The sequence below is a fragment of the Kryptolebias marmoratus genome, linkage group LG7 (genome assembly GCF_001649575.2).
Source record: "Kryptolebias marmoratus isolate JLee-2015 linkage group LG7, ASM164957v2, whole genome shotgun sequence".
In the NCBI taxonomy this organism is placed as follows: Eukaryota; Metazoa; Chordata; class Actinopteri; order Cyprinodontiformes; family Rivulidae; genus Kryptolebias; species Kryptolebias marmoratus.
In genome coordinates this window covers 15138456-15164600 of record NC_051436.1, presented here as the reverse complement: position 1 = coordinate 15164600, position 26145 = coordinate 15138456, and the positions used below count along the sequence as shown (strand labels likewise).

Sequence of the window (26145 nt, the reverse complement as noted above, 5' to 3'; positions counted from 1 at the left end):
TTCAGCTGTTTTTCTCACAGTCTGCCAGAGGACTCGTAGGATCAGGGTTGAGACCTCGGACTCGTGAGTCTTGATTCAGTGCGAGGACTTGGATCAGCTTGAGTCAGTAACCGACCAGCTCTACAGTGAGAAGGCATCAGAGGAAATATAGAGGAGAATCATGGTCGGTAAGATGGAAGGATCTGCAGATGCTGGAATAAAGTTTGTGAGTTTAAACTGTCGTCTCCGACTTTATTACAATCGCCACAACAATTTACAGCAGACCACTACAATTACAGACCAGTGCACACTGACAGGAAAGGCTCTGACTGGACAGAATCAGCAGGTCGTCTTTATTTCTTCGGCATTCATGTTACACAGCAACATACGATGAAGCTACAGAAGCCTTCAGTACTGACAGTGTTAATGAGTAGAACAAACAGGAAGGCAGAGGACTGATACAATCACGAGAAAAATAACTACTTTATGGAACTTCTGTTTCATTTATGCTCTGAATAATGCTTTGAAAACACAACTTGTCAATCCTCACTGCTGTATTATTCTGGTATAGTTTCACTGCAGTTAAAACTCAAATATATTCATTTATTGCTAACATCAAACAGAGCAAACATTAGGTATATATTAGGCATTTGTGTAACAGTACAAAGTTTACAGAAAAGAGGATGAACTGAGGACATGCAGAAGGATTTTATGGAAGGAGGTGGTACATCAGGGATCTCACACAGCCTCTGACACATGCAGTCCTTTAGACACAAGGTGCAATCCTGTTTCAGATTGACTTCTTTTTAAAGCTACGATACACAACTCTGAGCCATAAATAAGTTCACATGCCAACAGAGGTGCTTCGCCAAAACAGCCATCAGCAAATTAGGGCACTAAGAAGTAACATCTCACACACACACCACACACACACACACACACACACACACACACAAACCTTTATTATTATCCCTGTCAAACAAACGTTTTCCTAATTGTATCCCAAACCCCTGAAACCCAGTGTTGGTGCTCACCCACGCACACAGCCCACAAGTTCAGTTCAACTCCATCTCCAACAAACACATGACCATTTCTAAAAGATTTTTCAAACAGCTCATGAAAAACAAACAAACAAACAAAAAGATTAGATCAATTTTTGGTTTTCTCAAAGTTCAACCTTTTATTTTTCACGTGGACTGGAGGGTTGGAGTAAGAAGCCAGATTTCCTGCTTCGCCAGCTACGTTGAGCCGAAAGTGAGTTTTCAAAATCACAAAGGAGGATTTGATGAGCCTGATTGGGTCACCGTGGTAACAGAGGCTGAACTCATCGCCTGCTCCGGAGCAGAAGCATTGTTGTTGTTTTCTTATTGGGATTTTTATAATGTTCACCTTCCATTGATATAATCTACTTTCCCTGTAACTTTATTGTCATTAGATTGGTGTACTTTGAGCAGAAAAGGCATCAAATGATGTGTGGAATGACCCTTTTTATGTGAATCAATGAGGGTTAACTCTGACTGGTAATTATATAAGATGATTAATCAGTGAAATGTGATTCACACAAGGAGAAATGCGGATTGTCATCTCACACAGAAATGCAGATAAATGATGCTCAGCGACATCACTTTAGTGACTTCAGCGATCGGACACAACTGACGCCAGCTGAGAGATAAACTCTTCTGAAATAAAAGATAAAGTTAACAAATACAGGGTGGCTTCCTGTGTTGCTGCACGATTTTCTGATTGCTCAGACAGAAAACATTAGGTGTTTTACGGTTTTCCAAAGGATCCTGATCATCAAAACAAGTGGTTCACAGCTGGAAAGAGCAAACTAAAAGTAAAATAAAAAATTGGAGTCTCACTAAATACTAAAGAATTTTAGAGTCTCAGTGTTTATTGTATCGCTGGATCTATGCAGACATTTTCCTGAGTTTACTTCACGGTCACACCAACAGCCTTGAGTTAACAAAGTCGGAACTAGTAAGGGTAATGTATGCAATTAGCCATCTTTAATGTATCTGTAATAGTAGACTTATCAGTTTCCTGACTCTACTTTTTATCTATTTTATGTTTGGCAACTCTGTGATGCTACAGTCTTTAGCAGCGATCTGCTCATCGCTGGAAACAGAATATGGGTCCTCACCCACAGCCAAGACACCTGGTCTTCCTGTCTAATCCTTCATAGTAATCTGATTTCATCAAATTACCCTTAGAAATGTTTTTTTTTTTTTCTCTTTGTGGATCTAACTGACGGTGGAGTGAGCATCTGTGATCTGTAGAGAGAGCTGGGAGCAGGTGGAGGAGAACCTGGAAAAGTGGAGGTCTGCTTTTGGGGAGAAAGACCTCGAGAAGGTTCCTTGATGGAGTGTAGGAGGATCTAGAGGGTTGGTGTGACAGAGGAGGCTGCTGGGAGACGGAGGCAGGTGATCTGCTGTGGAGACTCCTGAAAGGAGCAGCTTACAGAAGAACATGGCTTCTGTGGAAGTGAATTTAATCTGTCAGAACCTAACTATCAGTCCAGAAACTAGGTGCTCTGGGCCACCAGGGGGCACCAAACTGACTGGGTACCTGAGGTTAAACTGCTACATACAAGTGAAAACACTGAAGTTGGAGATGTGTAGCGCTATAAGAGTCTTGGCTTTAGGAAACTTAAAGATTGGGAGTAATTCCTGAATGGGGGTCTGATAAAGCAAGGATGGGCTCTAGCTTGAATAAAAGCCAAATGTGTTTAGGATTTATTGAAGATATTGTTAACATATATTTGATTATTAAAAAAAAGACAGAAATAAGTAAATGTTTCATGTTTTTAGTGATGCTCCAGTTTCAGTGTGTGGTGAATAAACTCCAGACAACATTCTGACAGATTACGCAACGATTTCTGCTGTCTTTTCATCTTTCCACCCCCCCACCTCCCCACCCCCGCCCTCAACATTTCTCTCCCCTTTCTCTTCCATTTTCCATCAATCCATCGTGCCATGCTGGCAGGCCAGAGGCTGAGCCAGTGCTCTGTCACATTATCTCACTGCTGAGTGAGTTACTCTGCCTCCATTAGTCTAACAAGAAACCAGGAGGGCACGCGGAGACGGAGACGGAGGGGGGGCCATCAAACTAGGAGGAGGAGGAGGAAAGAATGACAGAGAAGAAACCTGATGATGATGATGATTGTGATGATGAGAAAGAGGAGGAGGAAGAAGAGGAGAGGATAAAAACAACATTAAAGCAAGAAATAAAGGAACGTTCAGGTGAGAGGAAGAGCGAAAGCAGGAAGGGAGGAAGGAGGGCAGGAAAAGACGGAGGACGGCAGGAAGGTAGGAGGACAAGTGCACAAGAAGATAAAAGGGAAAAAAAATGGAGAGGTGAAAACAGACGGACTAAAAGACGAACAAACCTGCAGGAGGAGACGAGGAGGACGGAGGAAAAAAAACCCAGACATGACGAGGACGACCAGAGAGAAAGAACTGAACAAGGAGAAAGAAAAAGGAGAGAGGATAGGAGGCAAATCTAAAATAATGGAAAGGGTTGGGTTTGATCTCATTCTCATACTACTGTCGAGTTCTTCAGTGGCTGATAAGTCCAACTCCTGAGTGACGTCTTTGTTGACATTCTGGACAAATGACGTCATCATTCAGAGATCCGGGTTCTGCCGAGAAGCAGGAGGTGCAGCTCGGTGTTGCTGGAGGAAGTCTATGCCCTCAGAGCACATAGAGCACCACTCATGATGACCCAGAACACCCTCGTTTTGACCAACCCCAGTGAACTGGTTTATTCTTGCTGTCATTTCAACTATTTTGGAAAAGAAACCCACTTATGTGGCAGAATATTGACACTACTTTTAGCTAATAGGCATGACCGAATCTGGAAGCATGTAGCTAGGGCTCGGTTGAATAATTAATAATGAAAGGTTACATTCAATTCAGACAATATTTTTGGTAAAAATTTTCTGGTGAAAATTAGCATCAGAAAATATTTCGATTCAGATATAGGCACTGGATCAGAATAAAAAAAGAATGTGGATCAGTGCATCTCTAAAAACTGATGGGTAAGTGGTCCCAAAAGTAATAATAATTAGGTACGAGACAACGAGGCTGTAAAACATCTGAAAATAAAAATCTAATACAAATAATTGGATAATCTGGACTAAAATAATTCTAAAACAAGTGGGCTGAGCAGGAAGAGAAGTGAGCGCAGCAGCAGAGCCATGGGTTGAAGAAGAACAGAGTTAAACCGAGGGGCTTCTGACACACACACACATACACACACACACAGAACTTTGACATTGCTAAAATCCCTTCAAATAAATGAAACGTTTCCTCCACAGTCCCTTGTTTACACACACACACACCAAAATACAGTAAGTTTCAATAAATAGTATAAATATTATAAATAAATATGAACAGTGCTAAGATGTGTGTGTGCTGTGAAGTCAGACTTCAGTGAGGGACTATCGAGGAAAACCATTACATAATGTTTGTTCCCTCCCCATTATGTTATCCCTTCGCTCTCAGAGGTCGGTGGTCTTAGAGGTTCGGGGTCTCAGAAGTCAGGACTCACAGAGGTTGGTGGTCTCAGAGGTCAAGGGTCTCAAAGTTGGTGGTCTCAGACGTTGGTGGTCTTAGAGGTCAGGGGTCTTAAAAGTCAGGGCTCTCATATGTCAGGGCTCACAGAGGTTGGTGGTCTCAGAGGTCAAGGGTCTCAAAGTTGGTGGTCTCAGACGTTGGTGGTCTTAGAGGTCAGGGGTCTTAAAAGTCAGAGCTCTCATATGTCAGGGCTCACAGAGGTTGGGGGTCTCAGAGGTCAGTGGTCGCAGAGGTCGGGGCTCTAAGAGGTCAGAGCTCTCAGAATTTGGTGGTCTCAGGGAACGGAAGCTCTCAGAGGTCAGGGCTCACAGAGGTCGGGGATTTAGAGGTCAGTGGTCTCAGAGGTCGGTACAGCGCTCCTGCTTGCTGTAGTGATCGAACTGACTCTTCCAGTGCATCATGTAGGAGGACCAGCGGTGGAACTCCAGCTTCCACTGACGCTCTGCTTCATCTATGTTACCTGAGAGAACAGACACAGAGACAAAGAGGTAAAAACTGTGAATAGTGAAACTTAAGAAGGTTCAACGAGGCTGTTGTTAAGAACACAATAAATTTTTGCCATCAATGAGACAAGCATGCCATCGTCTGAGAACATGAACAATTTTTTTCTGTGAATGACCCTGTGAGTCTGAAACATATACAAAATCCCTGTTCAGCTTGAAGGGTTCTACACAGTATCGCAATTGTTCCTGGACTGAAATGTTCCAGACAAAGATCTCTATACAGGGCTGGCAGGTTGGGGCAGTAGTTAAAGACAGCCCTAGGAAACAGAAGACCAGTAATGCAAGTTAGGTCAACCTCCAGAGACCTCAGTACATAATGTATAAAACACAACCCAGATCTGCCTCAGAAGTTGGGAAACCAGTATAATCCTATGAGAAATGGACTACTGGAAAAAACCATTCATGGCTGAGAGCAAAGAACTTACCACTGTTGGAATGCTACTGTACAATCAAGCCTAAAGAGAGGGGCTTATATGCAGAGAAAAGTAGGAACTATGGAAACTTTATTACCCAACATCCAGATTGACTTAGAAGCAACTTGCAACCACTTGTTCCAACATTTGCAAAAGCAATCTGCTATCACACCTAGAGATTAATGAGGTACAATGAGGGTTAAAAAGTTTCGGGAGTAGGAGGTTATTTAGAAAAAGTATTGGGCTGACCATCCACCCAGCTTCACCCAGCGGCGAGTGCCAAAGGCGTGAGGCGATCAACCAAGGGGGGTTTACAGATGACGGAAATCAAACTCAAATGAAATACAAATTCCGTCCACTCAACGCACTGTTTTGTCTGAGATTTTGGTTTCTTGATACCAGTTTTTCTGCTAAAACCAGAATCCTGTAAGCAAACAAAGAGACATTATAACCACTTTCTTGCTACTGTGTGGATCAAGACTTGTACCCGAGACTCACCTAGCTCTCCTTCTCTTGCAGACCACTCCGGATACCGCCCACTGTATATAGTCTCACCCTGTAAATAAATTCACTTACCTTTACTTCCGTCTCCGTGTTTGGTCTTGGTTTCGCTCTTCTGGACAAAACCTCCCAAGTTATGACAAATCCATATTGTTATCTGTATGTTTGCACCTGTCATTACAACTTACATATTCAGGATTATAATACAGTGGTGTTTACAATTTTAAAGTTCAAAGGGAACAATGTAAGTGTGGATCATCTTCTCAAATGACCATCTTTAGTAGTGCAGTAGTGCTTGTTTGAAGCAGTATTTACCTGTGATGTTGAGAAGGCGTGGCAGAAAGTGGTTCCAGAAAGCACACATCTGGTTGCGTAAACCTTTGTGGATCTTTATTGGTTCAGTGTTGAGAGTGACGTGTTTCTGTTCACTGACGGTGAACACAGGCCAGCGCTTTCCTTTGTCCACGAGCCCGTCGTTGGGGTTTCTGACGGGAAACATAATGAGGCACACAGAAGAGAGGCAACATTAGTATGTGCACACTCAAAAAAAAATGAAAGTGAACAAAAATAGTATATTTTTATTTTCATTTGCTGCTTCAGGACCGCCTTCCTGTTGTTGGACTGGTGGCGTTACTCGGTTGTATCACGCCATTCCAGTCCATCATATATTCTCACTCATACACAGATGAGCGTATTGATGACCTCCCTACCTAGTGGGCTAAGCCTAAAGTTGTTTAATGTCACCAGAGTGAGCCACACTCACTTCAGGGTCCCCAGACAAAACAAACAAACAAAGAATTCAGATTGTTTCAGTTCAGTCCCAAAAAAGGCACTTCATGGTGCTGCTTTTGAGTTAAAACAGATTGGTCTAAACTTCTGATGCCTCACCCTGTCCGTGCAAAGTTGGCCCAGTATTTCATCATGCGTCGACTCAGTCTCTCCTCCTCTGAGGTGTAATTTAATCTCCTCTCCAGCGGCAGCCCAAAGACAAACTCGATTTCGTAGCCGTGGATCACACCCATCCACTCTGGCCAAGCTAAGTTAGAGGCTCGGTGGTCAAAAAAGTAGAGGTATATGCCTCCTTTAGGAGCAAGGGGGAAAGAAAATATTAAAATCACAAACTGGTTCAAGTACTTTACATTCAGTAAATAACATTTGGTTATTTAGCTAGTTTTATTTTCCAAAAATGACTCATACAGTTGTTGCAAAAGTTTTCACTTCTCTTGGCATCCTTTGTTTTGTTGCTTTACAACCTGGAATTTTGGAAAATTTGTATTATTGAATATACACAACATAGATAGCTACCACCTAAAAAACATATTTTCAATAGTTGGAGTTTGGTCTCCTCTGATCACAGCGATTTCCTCTAGGTTTGTAGACTGACTCACAGAGACTCACAGTCGTGTCGCTTCAGTTTTGAGCATGTTCAAAAAAAAAAATCTGTGCAACAACTTTTGTCTAAAAATAGTAAGAGCCGATGTGGGCATCTCCAGCCCGTCTCAAGAGCACTTGAGTTGTATTTTAACTCCTGCACAAGATCTTGCCTCTGACATCTACATCCAAAGAAACAAACGTCCAAGGCAAATGTCCAGGTATAAAAACTGCACTGTATGATCACTTTGTCAATGATAATTATTGAAAAAGTGATCCAAAGTGCACTCCAGTAGATTAAATTATAAACGTAGGGTCAGCAAAAATGAGCAGAGGCAGATGTGGGCGGAGGTGAGCAGCAAAATAATGTGCAAGGCTAAGAATGCAGTTTTGTAACCCGTGCAGCCTGTAATAGGCTGTAATTTTCAAAAACTGGCCGCTCAAAACGCAGCCACATGACTCAGTGGTCGCTTGGCTGCAAATACTCAGACAGCTACAGAAATTGACCTGCTTTCTAACAATTTTCCCTCATCTTTTAGTTGCTAGTTGAAGCCCACTGAGATACAATCTTTACTACTCAGAGGCGCTGCTCTGGTGTGGATTCTGGGGGATATCAGAATAGGTGTATAGATGTAAACAGATCATTTGAAAGTTAGAATGCTCACAGGTGGATCTTATTTAACTAATTGGTAAATAAGGCTTCTAAAGGGGGGGTCAATACATATGCACACACCACTTTTCAATTTAATAGATTTTAGAATGATTTAAAACAAGTTTTTTTTTTCATTTAACTTCATTATTTTGGAGTATATAGCATTGCGTCTAGCTCCATTAGTTATAATAAAGTAAAAAAAATAATTTATATTTCAGGTTATAAGGCAGCAAAACAGCAAAAAATACCAAGTGGGGTTGGGGGTACTTTTGCAACCTATAGCTACTACAATTTACAACAATTTCCCATTCACATCGAACAGTTATCTCACCCTGAGAGTTTCCTGCATTGTTCGTCATCCCAAACCCAGATCCTCCCATGGTGGCCTTTAAGGCATGGTGTTGAGAGTACACGCGAGCGAAGTGGGCCAGAGGGCAAATGACATTGTGGTCACCCACAATGTCGTCCATGGCGTCACGGTTTTTCAGCCCGTTGTTCTCATCCATCCAGTCGGTGTACTGTAACACCACAGCCTCCAGGCCTATGTCGTTGGCATGTGGTACACTCATCCTGACCCCTGGCAGAATCAAATAAAAACCCAGAGTCAGAAGATGTAGGCGTAAAACGGTGGCTTACAGGGCTCATTTTGACTCTTTTGACTCATTTTCCCTGATTTTCAATATGCGAGCACTTTACCTTCCAGGAAGTCCTCTTTAGAAATGAGACTGTCATTGTCCTTGCTGAAACCCGGTGCTCCGTAAAGCAGGAAGTATGAGCCCTCATCTTGGTTGACCCCGAGAAGAATCTGGGTGTCTTTAAAATTGCCCGAGTTCAGCATGGCCTCAGGAGTGTCAGGCAGAATCTCACCGTCCACAACGGGAACAAACGAAAACCGGAAGAGGGATGGCCACGGCAGGACCTGATCAGGATTAAAAATCAAAACAAACATGTAACCATGAGTTGACCCAGTAGCTCCCAGTATTTTGGTCTGAACTATGATTATTTTGATTCTGATGAACAGACTGCTGCTGGTAGTTTTAGAAAAAGAGGACAATGTCAGAAATATAACTCATCCTCTCATTCAGTGATGTGTGCCTGATATTGTTTTAAATATTTTTTTAATCAAATTTATTGTCCGTAAAATCCTGTTGTGTGTCTGACGCACAGAGAACGGTCTGTCCCAGTGAGAGACAGATAGAGACAGAGCGTGCATCGAGCAGGTCTGTGTGTCCACAGAGGAAAACAAGAATTATGGGGGGGAAAAAATCTAATTATTGTCAACAAAGCACAAAAGTTTGTTTTATTCTGACAATACCACCAATTAGTGCAGTACTAATGATTCACTCAAAGCAACAAATCATTCAACGGACTTTTACAATCTGCTGCTGCAAAACCATCAACATCTGTTACTGATTTAACCATGTCCAACGTCAGCCCTCACTGAGACAAGGAGGTCTTCCTACAGGTTTTAGGAGGGTCTCCATCTTGTCAGGACATGGAGCTGCTGTGAGTAAAGATGTCTCTCCATCTCTTTCTGTTCTGCTGTGCTTGTGTAACATGAACAACTGAGACAGCACAATGACACACACCTATGCGCTTGTGCACGACATCTCTGCTCTCAACACCTCCTGCGCACTCGGCTCTGCCCGATGGCTAAGGTTGGGATGGTGTATGGCAGGCCCTTTTAACACTTAATCAAATCAAACTGCTCTCTGATTACTATTTTAGGTAACGATAATACCATTTCTCCTGGTCACAGTAACATTCTGATTAGTCAGGATTGAAATTAAAGTTATCCACAATTTTATTACCAGTAAAAATTAAAACTTACATTTTTACTAGTAAGTGGTAAATAAGTAGCTTTTAAACATTAAAAATAGCAAACATAAAAAAAAACATTCGAGTTAAAAATTGGTTTACATTTAGATCTTATCAGGTAAACAACTGAAAATCATAAAGCAAACAGCAGCACATGTAGTACTTGAATGCTTGGTACAATAAATATTCTCACTCACTCATGAGTGTATCTTTGCCTGTTTACTTTTCCCAGTTCTTTTGTTGGTATGAGTACAGCAGTGGTGAGAAAAATGAGCAAAACAATAAAAACTGCTTAAGTTCAGAACCTACAATAACACTTTCCATTCACCAGGCTTTCCAAAACAACGAAGGATGCATGTGTGTGTGTGTGTGTGTGTAGGTTGGGCCGGGAGGTTGGCGTACTGGGCCTCTGTCTACAACCCCCCCCTTCACGTTGAATGCCTTGCGCAACCTAATAAAACAAGGCTGCAGCAAATTTGGAAAATCTCCTTTGGTGTGAAGAAAATCATGATGTTTAGTCCTCACCGAACAGGTTTATTCCAGATCATATTTGCACCCCTGAGGCGCGCTCCTGTGCCCTCACCATACCCTCTACTCACCCGCCCTGACATGACTCTTGGACCGCATTAGGATGCAGCTACGTTCTAGATGATGATGACACACCAGGACAACACTCCCACCACAGTATTACATCTGTGTTTGGTTGTTTCTATAACCTTGTCGCGATCTGAAGAATTTCTTTGTATATGTGGGAAGTTTCTGGGGCTCCAGAGTCAGTTTCAGCCTTCCTGAAGAGCAGGAAACACCAACAGCAGCATGGCAGAATACAGGTAAAGGAACCTTGATCATATCCACTCTTCTTCCTTCATCACCCAACAGGTCTGATTGTGATGAGAACAAGTGCTTCTTTTTTTGTGACCAAAACGCAACTGAAGAACAGCTGAGAGTATTGCAGTGTTTATTGGAGCCTGCAGAGCATGAATGGGTTTTAGCAGCCGTTCCGGCAAGAGCATTGCAACACCTTACTGCTGCCAGAGTGGTGCTGGTGTAATGGGTTGTAGCCAAGGCAATCAGGCCAGCATGGACAGTCCTGCTTTAAATTATTGACCTACTAAGTCATGTCAGTACATACACACCCCACTTTATGCTGCCATTGTTGCCCCCATGCCCCAATCCAGGACCCCAATACACTTCCACCTCTAGGGTAAACCACAACAACCTTGCTACAGACATTTTGTGCATGCTCAAAAGCACTGCGGACCTATCTGGAGCCTCAAGTCATTTTGTTCTTAATACACCCCAGAAGACCTCACTAAGACCCTACAAAAACCATCCTGGCTGATTTCACACACTAGGGTTGTCAAAGTATGACGGGGTCTAACAGAAATCCCATCAGACATCATTAGAAATTATGTTGTGCTGCATTTATGTTTTACAGTTTTGGGATCCCTTAGATCTAAAGATTATGTGCTTTTAGTTGTCCTGAGGTCAGGCTGGTCCACAGAGGTGATCCAGCCTTTTCACTTTTAGCTCCTAAACTGTGGAACCAGCTGCGCCTTCATATCAGACAGGCTTTAGCTCTTGTGTTCAAGTCTAATCTTAAAACACATTTGTACTCACTGCCTTTAATACAGCATGAAAATTGGGTCTCTTGGGTTTGGTATTATCTTTTTACTATTTAACGTATGACGTGCAGCAGTTTTTAAATGTGCTATATAAAAAGATTTGACAAAAAAAAAAAATTCTGACCATCTTTTTTAGTATTAAGCGGGAGTCATTTTAAATAACTGATAGGTGAGTACATTTTTTTGTTGGCTCAAATCCATCTGTAAAAGTCTGTATGGAAAGAATTAAAAAGATTCAGATTTAGTCTGCATTACCCGCCATTCTTCGTCAATAAGTTCTTGTGGATTTTTATTGCGTAGACAGTCTATCAGCTCCGTGTCATTGCCTCCATTACAACCGATAAACTTGGCGAGAAGTATGGCCCGTCTTCTGGCTTCAGCAGGGCTGACTGAAGCCCAGGGACAGTTGGGGACCCCACTCTGGAGGATGGCCCTTGTAAACAAAGGCCTGCTGTCGGGAGCCAAAAGGTGGAATCCTACTGAGGCGGCACCGGCGCTCTCTCCAAAGATGGTCACCTGTTCCACAGACAGAAAGAGAACATTGAGATCTGAATAAAAACTGTACATCTTTAATAACTGAGTAAAAGTCACACAATTAGTGCAGAGAAGACGAAACCTGTTTGGGATTTCCACCAAAGAAATGAATGTTTTCTTGCACCCACTGCAGCGCCAATCTTTGGTCCAACAGACCCACGTTCCCAGGAGCCTCAGAGGAGCCATGCAGAGCAAGGAAGCCAAATGCACCAATCCGGTAGTTCATAGAAACCACGATGACTGTCTCAGTGTGGGCTAGGTAGCGGCCATCATACACATCCAGTGAAGAAGAACCACTGTAGAACCCTTAAAATGTTAAATAAAACATGTTATCATAAGCTCAAGGGTGGGGTCTGGTTCTTATTTCCAGTGGTCATTGTGTGAGGGGCGGTGTGGACCCTGGCCACATAAAGACAAACAAGACAAATAAACAACCACTCACACTTAGTGACAATTTAGAGTTACCAATTAACCTAACATGCATGTTTTTGGTCTGTGGGAGGAAACTGGAACCTAACCACTAACCTGTCATACTGCCATGAATTTAAATCTGATTATTCCAATGACTTTTCATGCCTCTAACAAAATAAAATGCCTTTGTTTTTATACAAGAATAGTCTGTTATGTTAGTCTTGTTGCCTTTAAGTTCAATGTTTGGAGCTAAAAGTTACAGATGCCCTGAGACTAACCTGGTGTGAAAAATGGCACCGTCCACTTTCAATGAGCTGCCTTAACCTCGACACAAAAAGTGATGATGTCAGATGGAGTAACTGTTTTTCTGTCAAACAGCTGCAATGTGAGATTTTCACTAAATTTATTGTTGAGGAGTGCAAACTCACAACGATATGGGTGAGAACAAAATAAATACATATTTCTCGATCCACTCATCTTTGAAAACTTGGTTTTCTAAGTCTACCGTTCTTTTCATTGCATCTTTGGATAACTCAATGGAGATGTGACAGAACACCTTCTCTCCTTTCTAATGGTGACATTGACAGAGGCTACTTCCGCTGCCAAGGTGAGTACGAAACAGGTCGAGGTGAGTACGATGTGAGTGGCCACACAAAACACAACCACATAGCTAGCTGTACAAAAATACTTGGAATTCGTCTCGCAGTCGCAGCCCCAAGAGATGCTACTCAAAAACAGAACAAGACTGAACTTTTTACAACATGCACTTTATTTCTTCCCCTTTTGACCCACTTAAAAAGAATTTTAAAGCCATCATATCGTCACAAACCCCCCACTTATTCCAGCTTCTCTTTCTAAAACAGCTGCTTTGTTTTATACTCTAAGACAGTGGTGTTCAATCCTGGTCCTGGAAGGCAACTATCCTAGATGTTTTAGGTGTTTCCCTGCTCTTCAGCAGGTCGAGTATCACAGAAACTTGTTAATCACTGTCATTCAAATCAGGTGTGTCAAAGCAGAGAAACACCTAAAACATGCAGGATAGTGGCCCTCCAGGACCAGGACTGGACACCACTGCTCTAAGGTCTTTACTGTTGGTCTTTATTGCTGCTACTGTTAGAGGAGACACTTACAGTTAAATTATGACATAAGGCCCAGTTCAGTCTTTAGGATCGGACGACTTACCTCCACCATAGATCCACACCATGACGGTTAGATTGTGAGGTCTGGGAGAAGAAGGCACCCAGACATTAAGGTACAGGCAGTCCTCACTCATCTCTCTGTTTGGATTCCACATCTCGCTGCCCTGGAAACCCGGGAATGAGGTGTCTACATACTGGAAACAGGCATTTGGGTAGGTGGTGGCCTCGAACACCCCTGGCCACGAACCTTTGGGCTCAGGAGGACGAAAGCGCCGCTTTCCTACAGGTGGCTCACCGAAAGGGATGCCCAGGAAGCCAGTGACATAGTTCTGGCCCGGGACTGAAAGGCGAGTGCCTCGGATGTAACCATTACGCGTGCGAACAACGTCTGCGTCGTTCTGGGAGAAGCAGCGGGGGATGAGAGAGAGAATGACAATGGAGGAGAAGAAGAAAAGAAGAGTGCAGTGCTGCATGATGGAGGCTTTGTGGCTGGAGCTGCGGTCGTGATTCCCTCTCCTTCACAGCAAAGGCAGGGTCTGCTCTGCTTCACCTCAGATCTGCAGAGGGCAGAGACAGAGAGAGTAATCAGATTACAGACTGATGGAAAGGACAATCAGAAGAGGAAACTAACACAGAGGAGGCTGTCAGTCTGGGAGTGTCATCAATCAGGTTTTAACAAACAATCCTAACCCTTGTGACAACTGTCCACATGTTGACTGATAATTTTTCAAAGAAATGCATATCACTCATATCAAAACATTTGGCTCGTTCAGGACAATCAGGCTATGACTTTTGGTTTTTGTAAATTTGATACTTTTTAAATTATTTACTTTGATTTACATTTAAATCTCTACAAATAACTACAAAAAATAATCCGTTTTAAATACTTCTTCATCTTGCTTGCCTCATGTTTAGCATTTAAATAGTGTTTTGCTACTTTTAGTTGTTAGCTACTGTTTTGTGACTCATCTTTTGGCTATTGTTTTTCTGCTTTTCTCTTTTAGCTACTGATTTGCTAAGTTTAGCTTTAAGGTGCCGTTTCTGCTGGTTTTAGCTTTTAGAGATTCACAGAGGATTCAAAGGCCTCTTGAAATCATAGTGTTTCTTCTTATTATTATAATTATTATTCTCATGCCAAATCAATTGTCTTTTGGGGACTTGAACATACTCAAAAGCTCATAAAATTTTGGGAACACCTTAAAAGTGAAACTTTGATCTTATGAGGGTCTCTAAAATGGGTGTGGCAAATTGTCTCAACAGCACTACCTGTGATGGCAGCACAACGGTCTAGGTTGATGTGGAGGACTGAAATTTGGTACACATGTAGAACTCTCAAGATGCAAAAAAATGTCCCTTGAAGGTATGACCTTCATCCAAGTCAGCCATTTCTAAAGCATCGGCTTCAAACTTGGTCAGTATACCAAGGAGGATGGAGGATGAAAAGTATAAAAAGCTGGAGTTTTCATCATAGGATGTGGGCATGGCACCGAACTTTGGCTTTTTACCATGGAACACAAACAGGAAACGTCTGATCTGCACCGAAGTGCAAATGTTTGACCTCTGCCTGGTTCTCAACACATATACACATTCCAATATTCACCATGGTGTTCAGCTTTACATGCCATACCATGAAGGTCATGGCATATAATAGCAAAGTCAATCAGCATTTGCACTGCTTTTACACAGATAATACATGTTTTCTAGTTTTTCCAAAAGGTGTATTGAGAAAAAGTTCTCTCTGTTCTTTTTTCCACTTGTATGAGTCCAGTCTTTGTACCTGATAATTCTCAAAGGGTTTTGTTTCTTTGGTCACCTAAAACTGATCCAAGTACCCGCTAACATGATGCTTTTATATGTTCGTTTTATAAGCATTAAAAAACGAACATTAGTTAAAGAACACTAACGGTCAAGAGTCTGAAGGGCAGCGAGATAAATGCTAGGTAGCATCGTTTAAACACTGATGCCCCCCACCCTCTGATAAATGCACAGCTGCTTCCTTTCCCTTACATCATCTCAAAGCTGATCCTGTTACCCTGACAACCATACATTACTAAACATAAACAGCAGCCCAACAGGTGCAGGACAACTGTCTCCGAGCATTGTTCCACATTTAGCAAACAGCAACAAGGACAGCACTTTTAATAACTTCACTCACACTTCATTGTGTAGGTATTCATTTCAGAGGAATAAAACCGCCAGAAATAAACATCAAAATATTTCAAAACTACTAATACTAATAACCACGGTGACTTTCTATGTTCCTTTTAGGGTTAAAAAGGTAGGAAAGCTAACATTTGCACCCAAACTACACGCAAAAATGCACTTGAAATTATGTATCAAAAAAAGAAAAGAAAGAGAGACAAAGAGAGAAACAGGAATAGTTCAAAATCTCAATCAGAGGTCAAATCTTTACAAAAACTGAAAATTAAAACTGGTTAAGAAAATTGCAATTGGTGCATTGCAACAAGTAACACAAGGGATACCAAGATTAGACTGAAGTACTGACCAAGTTACTTTTTACTGATGAGTATTGGAGTAGCCACCACAATCTGCTCTCCACCCTTGTTGTCAACTTACTGTCCATAGTTTCAGGTCAGCCATGACACAATTATTGCTGTGAACTACAGTTATAATATGGCAGCCACTGTAATGTGACATGCTGACATGTCCGTGGTATGCAGGTTCTTCAAAATATAGTAGGAGAGCAACTCAGTAAAGGGCCGCCAGACAGCAGTGAGCAGCAGGCTGCCAAACAACACTCAAGCTCTCAGGTAGAGGGCCTGAGCTGCTCATTTGGAAAAATAGAGTAAACTGAGTGTGTGTATATGTGTGTGTGTAAACAGGGTTTGTGTGTGAAATATTTTCATCTATTTTCTTTACCTGCTTTTCCTTTCAAGGTTGCAGCAGGGACCTCGTGCCCATCTCCAGCAGCATTGTGTGAGAGGAGAGGGACATTTTGGACAGGTCTCCGGTCCATCACAGAGCCATATACAAACAAACAACCATTCACGCTCTGACTCACAACAAGGGATAGTTTAGAGTTACCAATTAACCTAACATGAATGGTTTAGGTCTGTGGCAAGAACCAGGGTACCTGGTTTAAAACCCACAGGTGCACAGGGGGAACATGTAAACTCTACACAGAGGGGGACAATTTTTTTATTATTACTAATAATGTTATTATTATTATTTGTTATTTATTTTATTTATTCTATTAAAAAGCTTGATCTGAGGGCTAGACCACTGGAATTGTTGGCAGGTCAGCAAACTGTCTGGAAAAACTGGCTCTGCAGATATTCAAGTTAAAGTTATTTTCTACCTCTGTATACTTATAGAAAAGCAAAATGTTTTTTTTTCTATAGGTTTCTGGTCTCTAAACTCAAAAGAAATAAGCTGAAGTGATCCTAACAATCAAAGTACCTGTGATCTGCAATATTTTAATGTGACTATATTGCCTAGTTTGATCTAAAGTAGTGAAACTTGAAATCTTATAAGTAATTGTGTACTATCTACCATGGTAAATCAACAAACCCTTAAACAGTGCTACATCATGTAATGGAAAAGAGCCATTAAACAGCCATGAAATATGAACCATGTGAGGGGAAGACTGGTGAGTTCTATTTTTGCTTTATGTCTGCTGTAAACAGCGAGCTGATCCATTTTGGACTTCCCAAATCAAATTTCATGGGAAACAAAACAGATCTGAAAACATTAATTTGTAAATTTAGGAGGGAGTCAAATAATTGGAGCATTTCATGACAAATGGCAGTCTTTTACATGGCCAAGGCAAGTTTCTCAGCAGATTAACATGTTTGTGTTGCTGTACAGTCACTATTATCTAATATATTATTATTATTACCAAAACCACCAACACAAAGACATTCTGAAGGCAACTTCTTAAATATCTGCACATATGCAGAACAGGATAACTACTTTGTTTTGTAATCAGTTTCAAAGTAGAAAGAAGAAAAGATGACCACGCAGTGAAAAGGTGATAAAAGAAAGTGTCACCATGTCTATCCATGAGTAAAGAGATCCAGACCACAGAGGGGATAAAGTCAAAGAAACTCACAGGAAGATTTGTTTCACTGGCGCAAAGGATGTGTCTCTTAGGATAAAGCCCTGGACATAAAAGTTTCATATTAATGAAATTAAATGTTACCTGATATTAAATACTGACAATGAATCATTTTAATAATTTAAACCTGCAGGAAAAAACAAACAAACATTTTAGCCAGACACCGTATAAAATCCGATACTGATTTCTAGATTAGGTCAAAGGTCAAGAACAACCAGTGATAAGCAAATCCTTTTTTAATAAAATTGCTCAGAATTAAAGAGAAATGGTTCTGTTTGCCTACAACTGTTTGCTTGTCAGCCTAAGCTGCTCTAACTTTGACAGTAAATACTAATGTGCTCCACAGTTTTTTTTACCAAAATTTTAATTTAAACTTCATTTACTTCATTATTTTTCAGGCCTCAAAATAAAATGCCTTTGTTTTCACACAAGACTAAACATGTTAAATAAATCGAATTTAAAGACAACAAGTCTCTTCAATGACAACATTTCTATAGCTAAAAGTTACATAAGCCCTGAGAACTGAAATGAAGAGTAACCTGGCGTGAAAAATGCATCGTCTGCCTTCAATGAGCTTATCGAACCTCGACACAGATGGAGTAACTGTTCATCTATCAAACAGCAGCGATGTGAGCTTTTTACTGGTTATTGCTGCGAATGCAAACACAGCTATGTGGTCAAAATAAATGCATGTTTCCCGGTCCACTCATCTTCTCAGTTTTCCAAGTCTACCTTTCTTTTCTTAGCACCTTTGGATAACTCCACAATGATGTGGCATAACACCTTCATCTGCTGCTTAGTTTCTGATGATGACACTAATGGAGGCTGAAGCTGCAGATCGCTTCAAGGCTAACTCTCGTTTCTTTACACAGCAGAGAGAAAACAGACTTGCAGAGCTTGCGGCACGATGAGTCGTAGCATTTACTGCTGCCTACACTGCATGGAGGTGCAAAGACCTTTAAAAAGGGACAGGTGCTCAAACTTTTAAAAAGGTAATATAGAATAAACTTTAAAAACCTACATAAACAATATAACTCTCAGAATAAGCTGCTGAATTAAGGTAATTCGCATATAAAAAAAAGTAAACATGATTCTCATTATCAGAGCAAAACAGAATCTGCTGCTGTGAAAGATCCAGTGTTTTATTTTTCCAGTTTTTAACAACCCCTGCACCTTACCAACACTACCATAAGCCCAACTAAAATTATTAAACTAAAATAATTTTTTTTTAAATTGTAAAAAAAACTTGTGTTTTCCACAGTTGTGTCCTTTAGATCAGCGGTCCCCAACCTTTTTAACTCCACGGACCGGTTCATTACAGACCAGCCTTTAAAGGTGTGGGGGATAAATACAACAAATAAAATGATGCGACCGGCATGAAAACGGGGGTATTTTTAAAAACATAATAAAAGGTAAAGCTGCGTCCTGATGTTGCGTTATCATCATGAATAACAGCCTCGCCTCCCCCTGATGTTCTCTGGTCAATATGGCGATGTTTAATCTTTAAAATAATAGACACCACAAACAGAAAGTGCACAAAGAATACAACTTACCATAAAGCTGAATCAGTGGAGCCCTGTGGCTGTTTCTCAGTAACCAGACGGTCCCATCTAGGGCTTCCAGAGACGTTTGTTTTTTTACTCGTTTTGCAGCTTGTGGGGTTGTTTTTTCAAATGAGCTCTTAACTTAAATAAAAAGCCTCACAATTTAATATGTAACTATAAAATAAAACATGTCCACACATAATATTTAAAATACCTGGAGGGTAGAAGTAGGAGTAAAAAAATTTTGTTTAATGCCATGTCGGCAACAATTGCTCTATCATGGCAACAAGATGTAATAAACAACACTTGCATGAAGCAGTTGATCATGTGTTTGGAAAGAAAGTTATGGTGTCTTATTAGCTACAGGGTTTGCTTCATTCAATTTATTATTAATACATTCATCCCATTCAATTTGCCACTAATTACAGACACAGGATGTCAGGACAGGCCTGAGGTCTGAGGCAGGGACTTAACAGGCAGCAAGCTCTGCATTAAGGGCTCTGTTACCAAAGATACCAACATGGCACCCAAAACAAAACATTTAAGCTCTGCTTTGTTTTGTTTTTTTTAGAAGTCCCAGTTTCTCTAAAACCCAGACAATCATGCGATGGTCAGTCTTTAAAACTTCCCGTGCTTGAAGACATGATCATTTGTAAAAGAGTCTTATTGTTTGGTGTTTTCAATGTTTTGAAGAAGCAGAAGCCAGGCACAAGCTTTCCTTTCAGGTCCACAGACAAGTCTCCTTTAGTCCAAACAGGATCTGATAAGTGTTTAGCATAAACTCAAAAGGGCACAGCATTTTGCTCCCCCATTTGGTTTTTGCCAAAAATTTTATAACGTTCGAACTTTGAACCATTTTTCCTTTAAATATTTCAAATGAGGAACGAATGACAGCTTGCTGTCAAAAATGAGGTCAATAAATTTGACTTCTTTGATGGTTTCTCCATCCATATACAGTGTAGGGTCATGGTGAAGGAACAGCAGGAGGCAGAAATGTGAGCATACAGTTTTAGTTTTGGAAAATTTTAATCTATTTTTAACTGCCCATCTGTTGATCTTATTTATACATAGCTGTAGCTGTCTCTCAACTGTGTTCATATATTCCCCCCCCCCTGTGACAAATGCACAGGTAATCAACACAGGGACTACAAAAAACATTTGGAGCAATTACACTGTAAGAATATCATGGAGAGGAAAACAGGCAGTTGTCTCCTAAAACCCACGAGATGTAGATCTTTGAAAATACTGTATCTCATTGTTGTATCAGATGCTTTTTCCAAATCCCTAAAAGACAGCAATCACACGTTCTGTTTCCGCTGAAACCGTTTCATACGTATGATTCCAGTCTAACAAGATGGTCTAAAATGCTCTTTCCACATCTAAAACCAGATCGGTATTGATTCAGTTGTCCCTCTGATTCAAGCATCCAGACAAGATGGCTGTCTTTAACTTTTTCTTCACGGTTTTGCACAAACAGCTCATCAGGGTCTTTGGGTGGAAACTGTTGGGATCTGTACGATCTTTTCCTGGTTTTGGAATAGTTTTAGTTAATCCTTCCTGATAGAACTTTCAAAGTTTGTTGTCTGAGTAGACGTTTCTGTTCGTCTGTCATCCATATGGCTTGGAAGCACTCCCAATAATTACAATAGCATATAATCTTCCTTCTAATTGATTTTATTTTAAAAGGTATGTCTCTAAAACTAATCATTTATTTTATAACCCTCATAATTTCTTTTGAAACGGAGCCAAAGCCAATACATCATCACCCATCCCTGGTGGCCTCTCTTATTATTATTCTTGCACAGTCATTGAGTTTGTGAGGACGGTCTGCTCTTGGGAGATTTACACATGTCCCATATTCCTTCTATCTCCTGATGATGGATTTAACAGAACTCCTGGGATGTTTAGGACCTTAGAAATCATTTTGTGTCCATCCCCTGACACATAGTTTTCAATTATCTTTTCTCTGAGTTGCTTGGAGTATTCTTTTGTCTTTGTGGTGTAATGGCAGCCTGGAACACTGATTAACCAGTCAACCTTCCAGACACAGGTGTTCTGAATCTGCAGTCACTTGAGATACATCCACTGCCCTCAGGTGATTCCCACTGTATTAATTGTGACTTCTGTTGAATTAGGAAAGTCCCTTTAAAAGGGGTGAATAGTTATGCAGTTACTTATTTCACATTACATATTTTTATTTAAATGGCATCACTTTGGAGAAATAAGTTTTCTGTCATTAAAGAGGGTTTTTTTAAAAAACGTTTTAGTCTAAAAGGTCAATTTATATATTTATACTGAACATAATTGAGTTAAGCAATAAAAGCATAAAACATTTGAGTGGGTAAATACATTTTTTAGGCACTGTGTGTGTTTCTGTGTGTACCAACTGGTACACCATATGTCCTATAAATATTCAAGCAGAGGCGGTCTGATCTGCACGCATACAGAGAGATTAAACAGAGCAAGCAACTTGAGCAAATACAGCTGCTAGAATGAGATAACCACGTGTAAATGTCCTGCTTGTGGCAAAAACATGAGGGAGGCAGGAAATCTCAGCTTGTTGATTTTTTTAAAATCAATTACTTGCAAACGAAATGTCAAACAGAACATCCCAGGGATGAGGCAGAGCCAAAGCGGCAGAATCTGCCTAACCCAGATTGTAAAACAATGTCTTTTAAACAAGCACATCATAACTGGAGGGCCATATCACTTTAAGAACAATAAGACTTCACATCAAACTGTGAACAGATATCCACTATACGTAACAACACTGTTAACGGTAATGGTGACATCTCAGGGGGCCGATCATCTTGTCAGTGAATCTTATTTTCCATAACAGCCCCAGCTTCTGAATACTGTTCTACCGAAACGGAGCCAGCTCTAAACAAATCATCAAGTCGAATCTAGGACAGGCCCAGAGGAAATACTGTGGATCTGCACTCCAAAACATCTGCTGGCTGATAAATACTGTGGAAGAACGATATTGTGTGTGGACATGGACAGCTTGGCCCAGTGGGTAGGGAGATCATCCTCCAATCTAGGGGTTAGGGATTTGATCCCTATCCTCTGCAGCGTGCCAAAGTGTCCTCGTGTAGGACACTGAAACTCCCACTGGTTATCAGTGTATGAGTATGAGTGATATATAATAGTGCTCTATGAAAAGTCTAAGATATATAATAGAAAGCACTGCATGAGTGTGCAAATGAATGGGTGAGTGAGGAACTCTGTGACGCTCTTTGCAGAACCCAGAGAGGTTAAAAAGGCACTATATAAATGTGGCTCATGGGGTCATGCAGGATTTCAGCCAACTATGTCCTTCAGCTGCAGACTTACAATTCACCCCAGCCGTCAGACCGCTGTGATGCATCACACACTTTACCTGAGAGCAAAACCCCAGAGACCTGCTGTTCTACCGCACTGCACGCTTCAGCTGTTGGAGCAAAACTCAAACGTCTGCGGTTGAGGTACCACCCCACCTTCACCTGAGAGCAATATCCCAAACATAATGTTCCACTATGTCACACACTCTTCATTAAACGTAAAATCTAAGGATCTATGACGCTGATCACTTCACCTGAGAGCAAACCCCAGCTGTCTAGGCACTGAATGCATCAACCAAGAGCTAAACCCCAAACAACTGTGGTTCTGAAAGCAAAACGCTGAACATCTTGTTCAACCGTGTGGCACGCTTCATCTGACAACAAACATCTACAGATCTGTCGTTAGTCGCTACACCTGAGAGCAAAACCCTCCTGAGGGTTGATAGTGATCTTTGTCAGCCTGGTTTTCATAAGAACAGGTTTGGTGACAAGTGCGATGGTATAAATTGGTATGAAACTGACTCGGGATCAGAGCTTTGCAACCTTGCACATTCCTGTCGGAACTGAGAAAGCTTCTAGGATGACAAACAAAATGTCTTTAACTAATGAGAAAAGAAGACCAGTTGCCTTCTTTCTAAACTTTAAACCCTCTGTACTGCCAAACCGCCCCCTCCAACCTTCAAACCTCAAGAAATAAAGACATGACGTCACTTCAAAAGAGCCCAAACATCACAATTTCACCAGCAGACAAGGAAAGAATTGCTGTGGTCCTCAACACATCAGATTATCACAAGAAAACAAGTTCACTTCTAAGTGACCGTAACACCTACGGTGCGAGGCTTTGACGAGGGACCCCACAAGATCCTACGAAAAGAAGATCACAGACTACTTCCAAATACTGGAAAAAAACAAGGTAAAGATTGATCACACAGCACTTTTACCTGCTCAGACCCAGCCGCAACATCAACTCTATAATATATAACATCGAAAAACACCAATTTAGCTCCTCTGGCAGGAAACACCTCACATCACATACAGAACTCCACAGATTCTGCGGACAGTCTGAAATATGAAGTTGATGCCAGGGGAAACCAGTCTTTTCAGCATGACTGCACTTTTCACTTGCATACAAACACTGGATGCTAGAAAACTACTGGAAGACGACAATTTGAACAACAGGATCCGCACCCTGCTAGACCTCTGGTGTCTCCACCGCTTATTTCAAACATGACAGTTATTACAGGCAGAGCCACAGATGTGCCATCCAAAAGCAAGAGGAAAGCCCTGAGCTCATATGAGGGAGCAACACCGACCCTTTCGGTTCAGATATGTGGACGATACCTGGGCCAAAACCCAAGCCAAGGAAGTAGAAGCTTTCACCAGAGACATCAACTTGGTTGACATAAAAAATATCGTTGACCCATATGTTTCTGGAGTATGTGAGAAACTCAGAAAGATTTTCTACCAGCACAACATCCTGATGCATTTCAAACCCAACAGGACTCTCAGACAGAGGCTGGTCCATCCTGAGGACAAAACACAAACTGAGAGGTGTGGCATCTGCAGTCAGTGCAGCGAGGAATGTCCAGAACTCTATTTTGGAGAAACCAAATAGACTCTCCGCAGATGCATGGCTCAACAAAAGACAGCAGCTCTTCAGGACCAGACTCAGTTGTTCGTCTACACCTCAAGGTCCTCTTTTGGAAATATTTTGGACTGAGAGGACAGATGGTTTGAGAGGGAGAGCCATCTATGTCAAATGAGGAAAAAACAACTTTAAACAAAGGATGAGGTCTCAGATTCCAGCAGAACTTACAAAGTCACTTCAGATCGGATCCTCCGTAGTTTCACATTAATTCACACCTTCAAACTTGTGACCAAAACCCAAGCTGGGAGTGGGATCAATCTGAATGTGAATTTATCTCTCAAGAACGGAGCATCCCATGCAGGTTAAAGCTCTGTAACCCTGCACACATTCCAGTCTGAGCTGAGAAAACTCCTAGAAAGAGAAGAGGAAGAAGTCTTCAACCAGAAAAAGTCCAGTTACTTTTATTCAACTTTTTTGTGATTTTCTTCACCTGAGAGCAAAACCCCGAACATGCGCAGCCCTACTGCCTCACACATCTGTTTTGCTGTACACCCTGACAGGATAAAATTTTAATGATCCCTAGCAGGGGAAATTCAAAAGCTACAGCAGCAACAAGATCACACAAACAAGAAAAAGCAAGGGAAACCATTGCATCAAACGAGGCCAAAATAAAACACTACAGTCAGTCTGCACATGCAGTGTATTAATGTCAAGTACATGTGCTGCACGTCATGTGCGCTGCGCAGAAATGAGATTATTATAACTGTCTGCGCGGTCAACAGAACCGGAGGGGGAGAAAGAGTTAAAGTTAGGATGTAATTTAATCTAAATCTGTCAGTGTGTGCCGAATGCTGCACCGCACCTGACGGTTCCGAGATGGTACCGACCCAGATCTGGAGCCCCTGTGAGTCGGCTGACAGGCAGCGCAGCCTGTAGTTGGTCCTTATTTAATAGTACTCTATAGATACCGTGGCCCTGCCTGTTTCAGAACCGCCGCAGTAGCACAGGCTGACCCGGTTCTGGCTCCGATGCACAAGCACGGTTTCAAATTTGTCACGCACGAGACAAGTCGTGTTTTTTCCAGCACGAGCGGCTGTCGAGGAGAGACCACTTAAAGAGCAGGCGGCGGAATCTCATGCAACACGCTGTGGTTTTTAACATGTTTTATCCGTACAGTGGCGCCATTTAATACAAACTGTCCAACATGACATGAAACCATAACAGATAAATGAAATAAAATTATTCGGCACCAGTGTTTCAGACTTACCGGCTCCTCTTGCGGGTCAGAACCGACGAATCCCCAGCAGCTGTCTGCACTTTGCCTGCCGATTTCTTCAGAAGAAATTCAAAATAAAATTGTTTTCCCAGGAGTGAGACGTCTCTGGTGGGCTGTCAGAGACCAAATGTCGATCAGAACTCCTCCCAGCAGCACTGCGTCCACTGGACCCGTGCTGGACCGAACCGCGCAGCTGTGACTGTAGGGGGAGACTGCTGCTAATAAATACCGTGTGTAAACGCCATAGTAACAGATTGTATCGCGAGAACTGTCGAGATTCTCGCTGCTGAATTTCTGCAAGAAATGAGCTAAAAAACAGGAAAAAAAAAAAATGAAAGAGAAACAGTTGCACCGTGCAGGCCCAGAGTAATTCATGTGTTATAAAGGAATGATATTGGAGCAGGTATGAACAAAAGTTATATATATAGCCAGTCAGCCACTTTGACTGTGTAACTTCCAGTCCATATTCAGTACAGATGTTCCTGTACACCACTCCAGACACTTAACTATGGTGTTCCTTGTATGCTTTGCCTGCCTGCATCTTACATCCTGCTATTATGTGCTGGACTGTCTCAGGGGAATCTTTACACAGCCTGCACCTTGGGTCCTGCCTGGATTAATACACCCCGGCCTCTGCCATGATTAGTGCCTCTGTGCTGTCCTTCAGTCCAACCGTCTCAGCTGCTGGTAGAATTTGTTGATATTTGTTGACTTTCTTCCTGATGTACTCCAGGATCTTGGTTGTTTGGTGTATGGTGGCTCTGATGCTCACTAGTCCTCTCCCTCCTTTCTCTTAGTGTACAGTCTCAGGGTGCT

At 41.6% G+C, this 26145-nt stretch overlaps 1 protein-coding gene across 1 annotated transcript; it reads right to left on the bottom strand.

Moving 5' to 3' along the window:
* Positions 1-313: 313 nt before the first annotated feature.
* Positions 314-25545, bottom strand: ache (acetylcholinesterase). The gene is made up of 9 exons (XM_017427056.3): positions 25321-25545; positions 13567-14080; positions 12056-12279; positions 11695-11955; positions 8693-8915; positions 8328-8573; positions 6862-7054; positions 6289-6458; positions 314-5016 (listed from the first exon to the last, which is right to left on the bottom strand). Exons 2-9 carry the CDS (start codon positions 13994-13996, stop codon positions 4895-4897), a joined length of 1869 nt encoding a protein of 622 aa, XP_017282545.1. The 5' UTR covers positions 13997-14080; positions 25321-25545; the 3' UTR covers positions 314-4894.
* Positions 25546-26145: the final 600 nt, after the last annotated feature.

Excerpts from the sequence above, each read along its gene's own strand:
- ache (XM_017427056.3), bottom strand. The coding sequence starts at position 13,996 with ATGCAGCACTGCACTCTTCTTTTCTTCTTCTCCTCCATTGTCATTCTC. Across the intron at positions 12,280-13,566 it reads GGTGTGGATCTATGGTGGAG|GGTTCTACAGTGGTTCTTCT; the intron begins GTAAGTCGTCCG and ends TAACATTTTAAG. Across the intron at positions 8,574-8,692 it reads TAAAGAGGACTTCCTGGAAG|GGGTCAGGATGAGTGTACCA; the intron begins GTAAAGTGCTCG and ends TGATTCTGCCAG.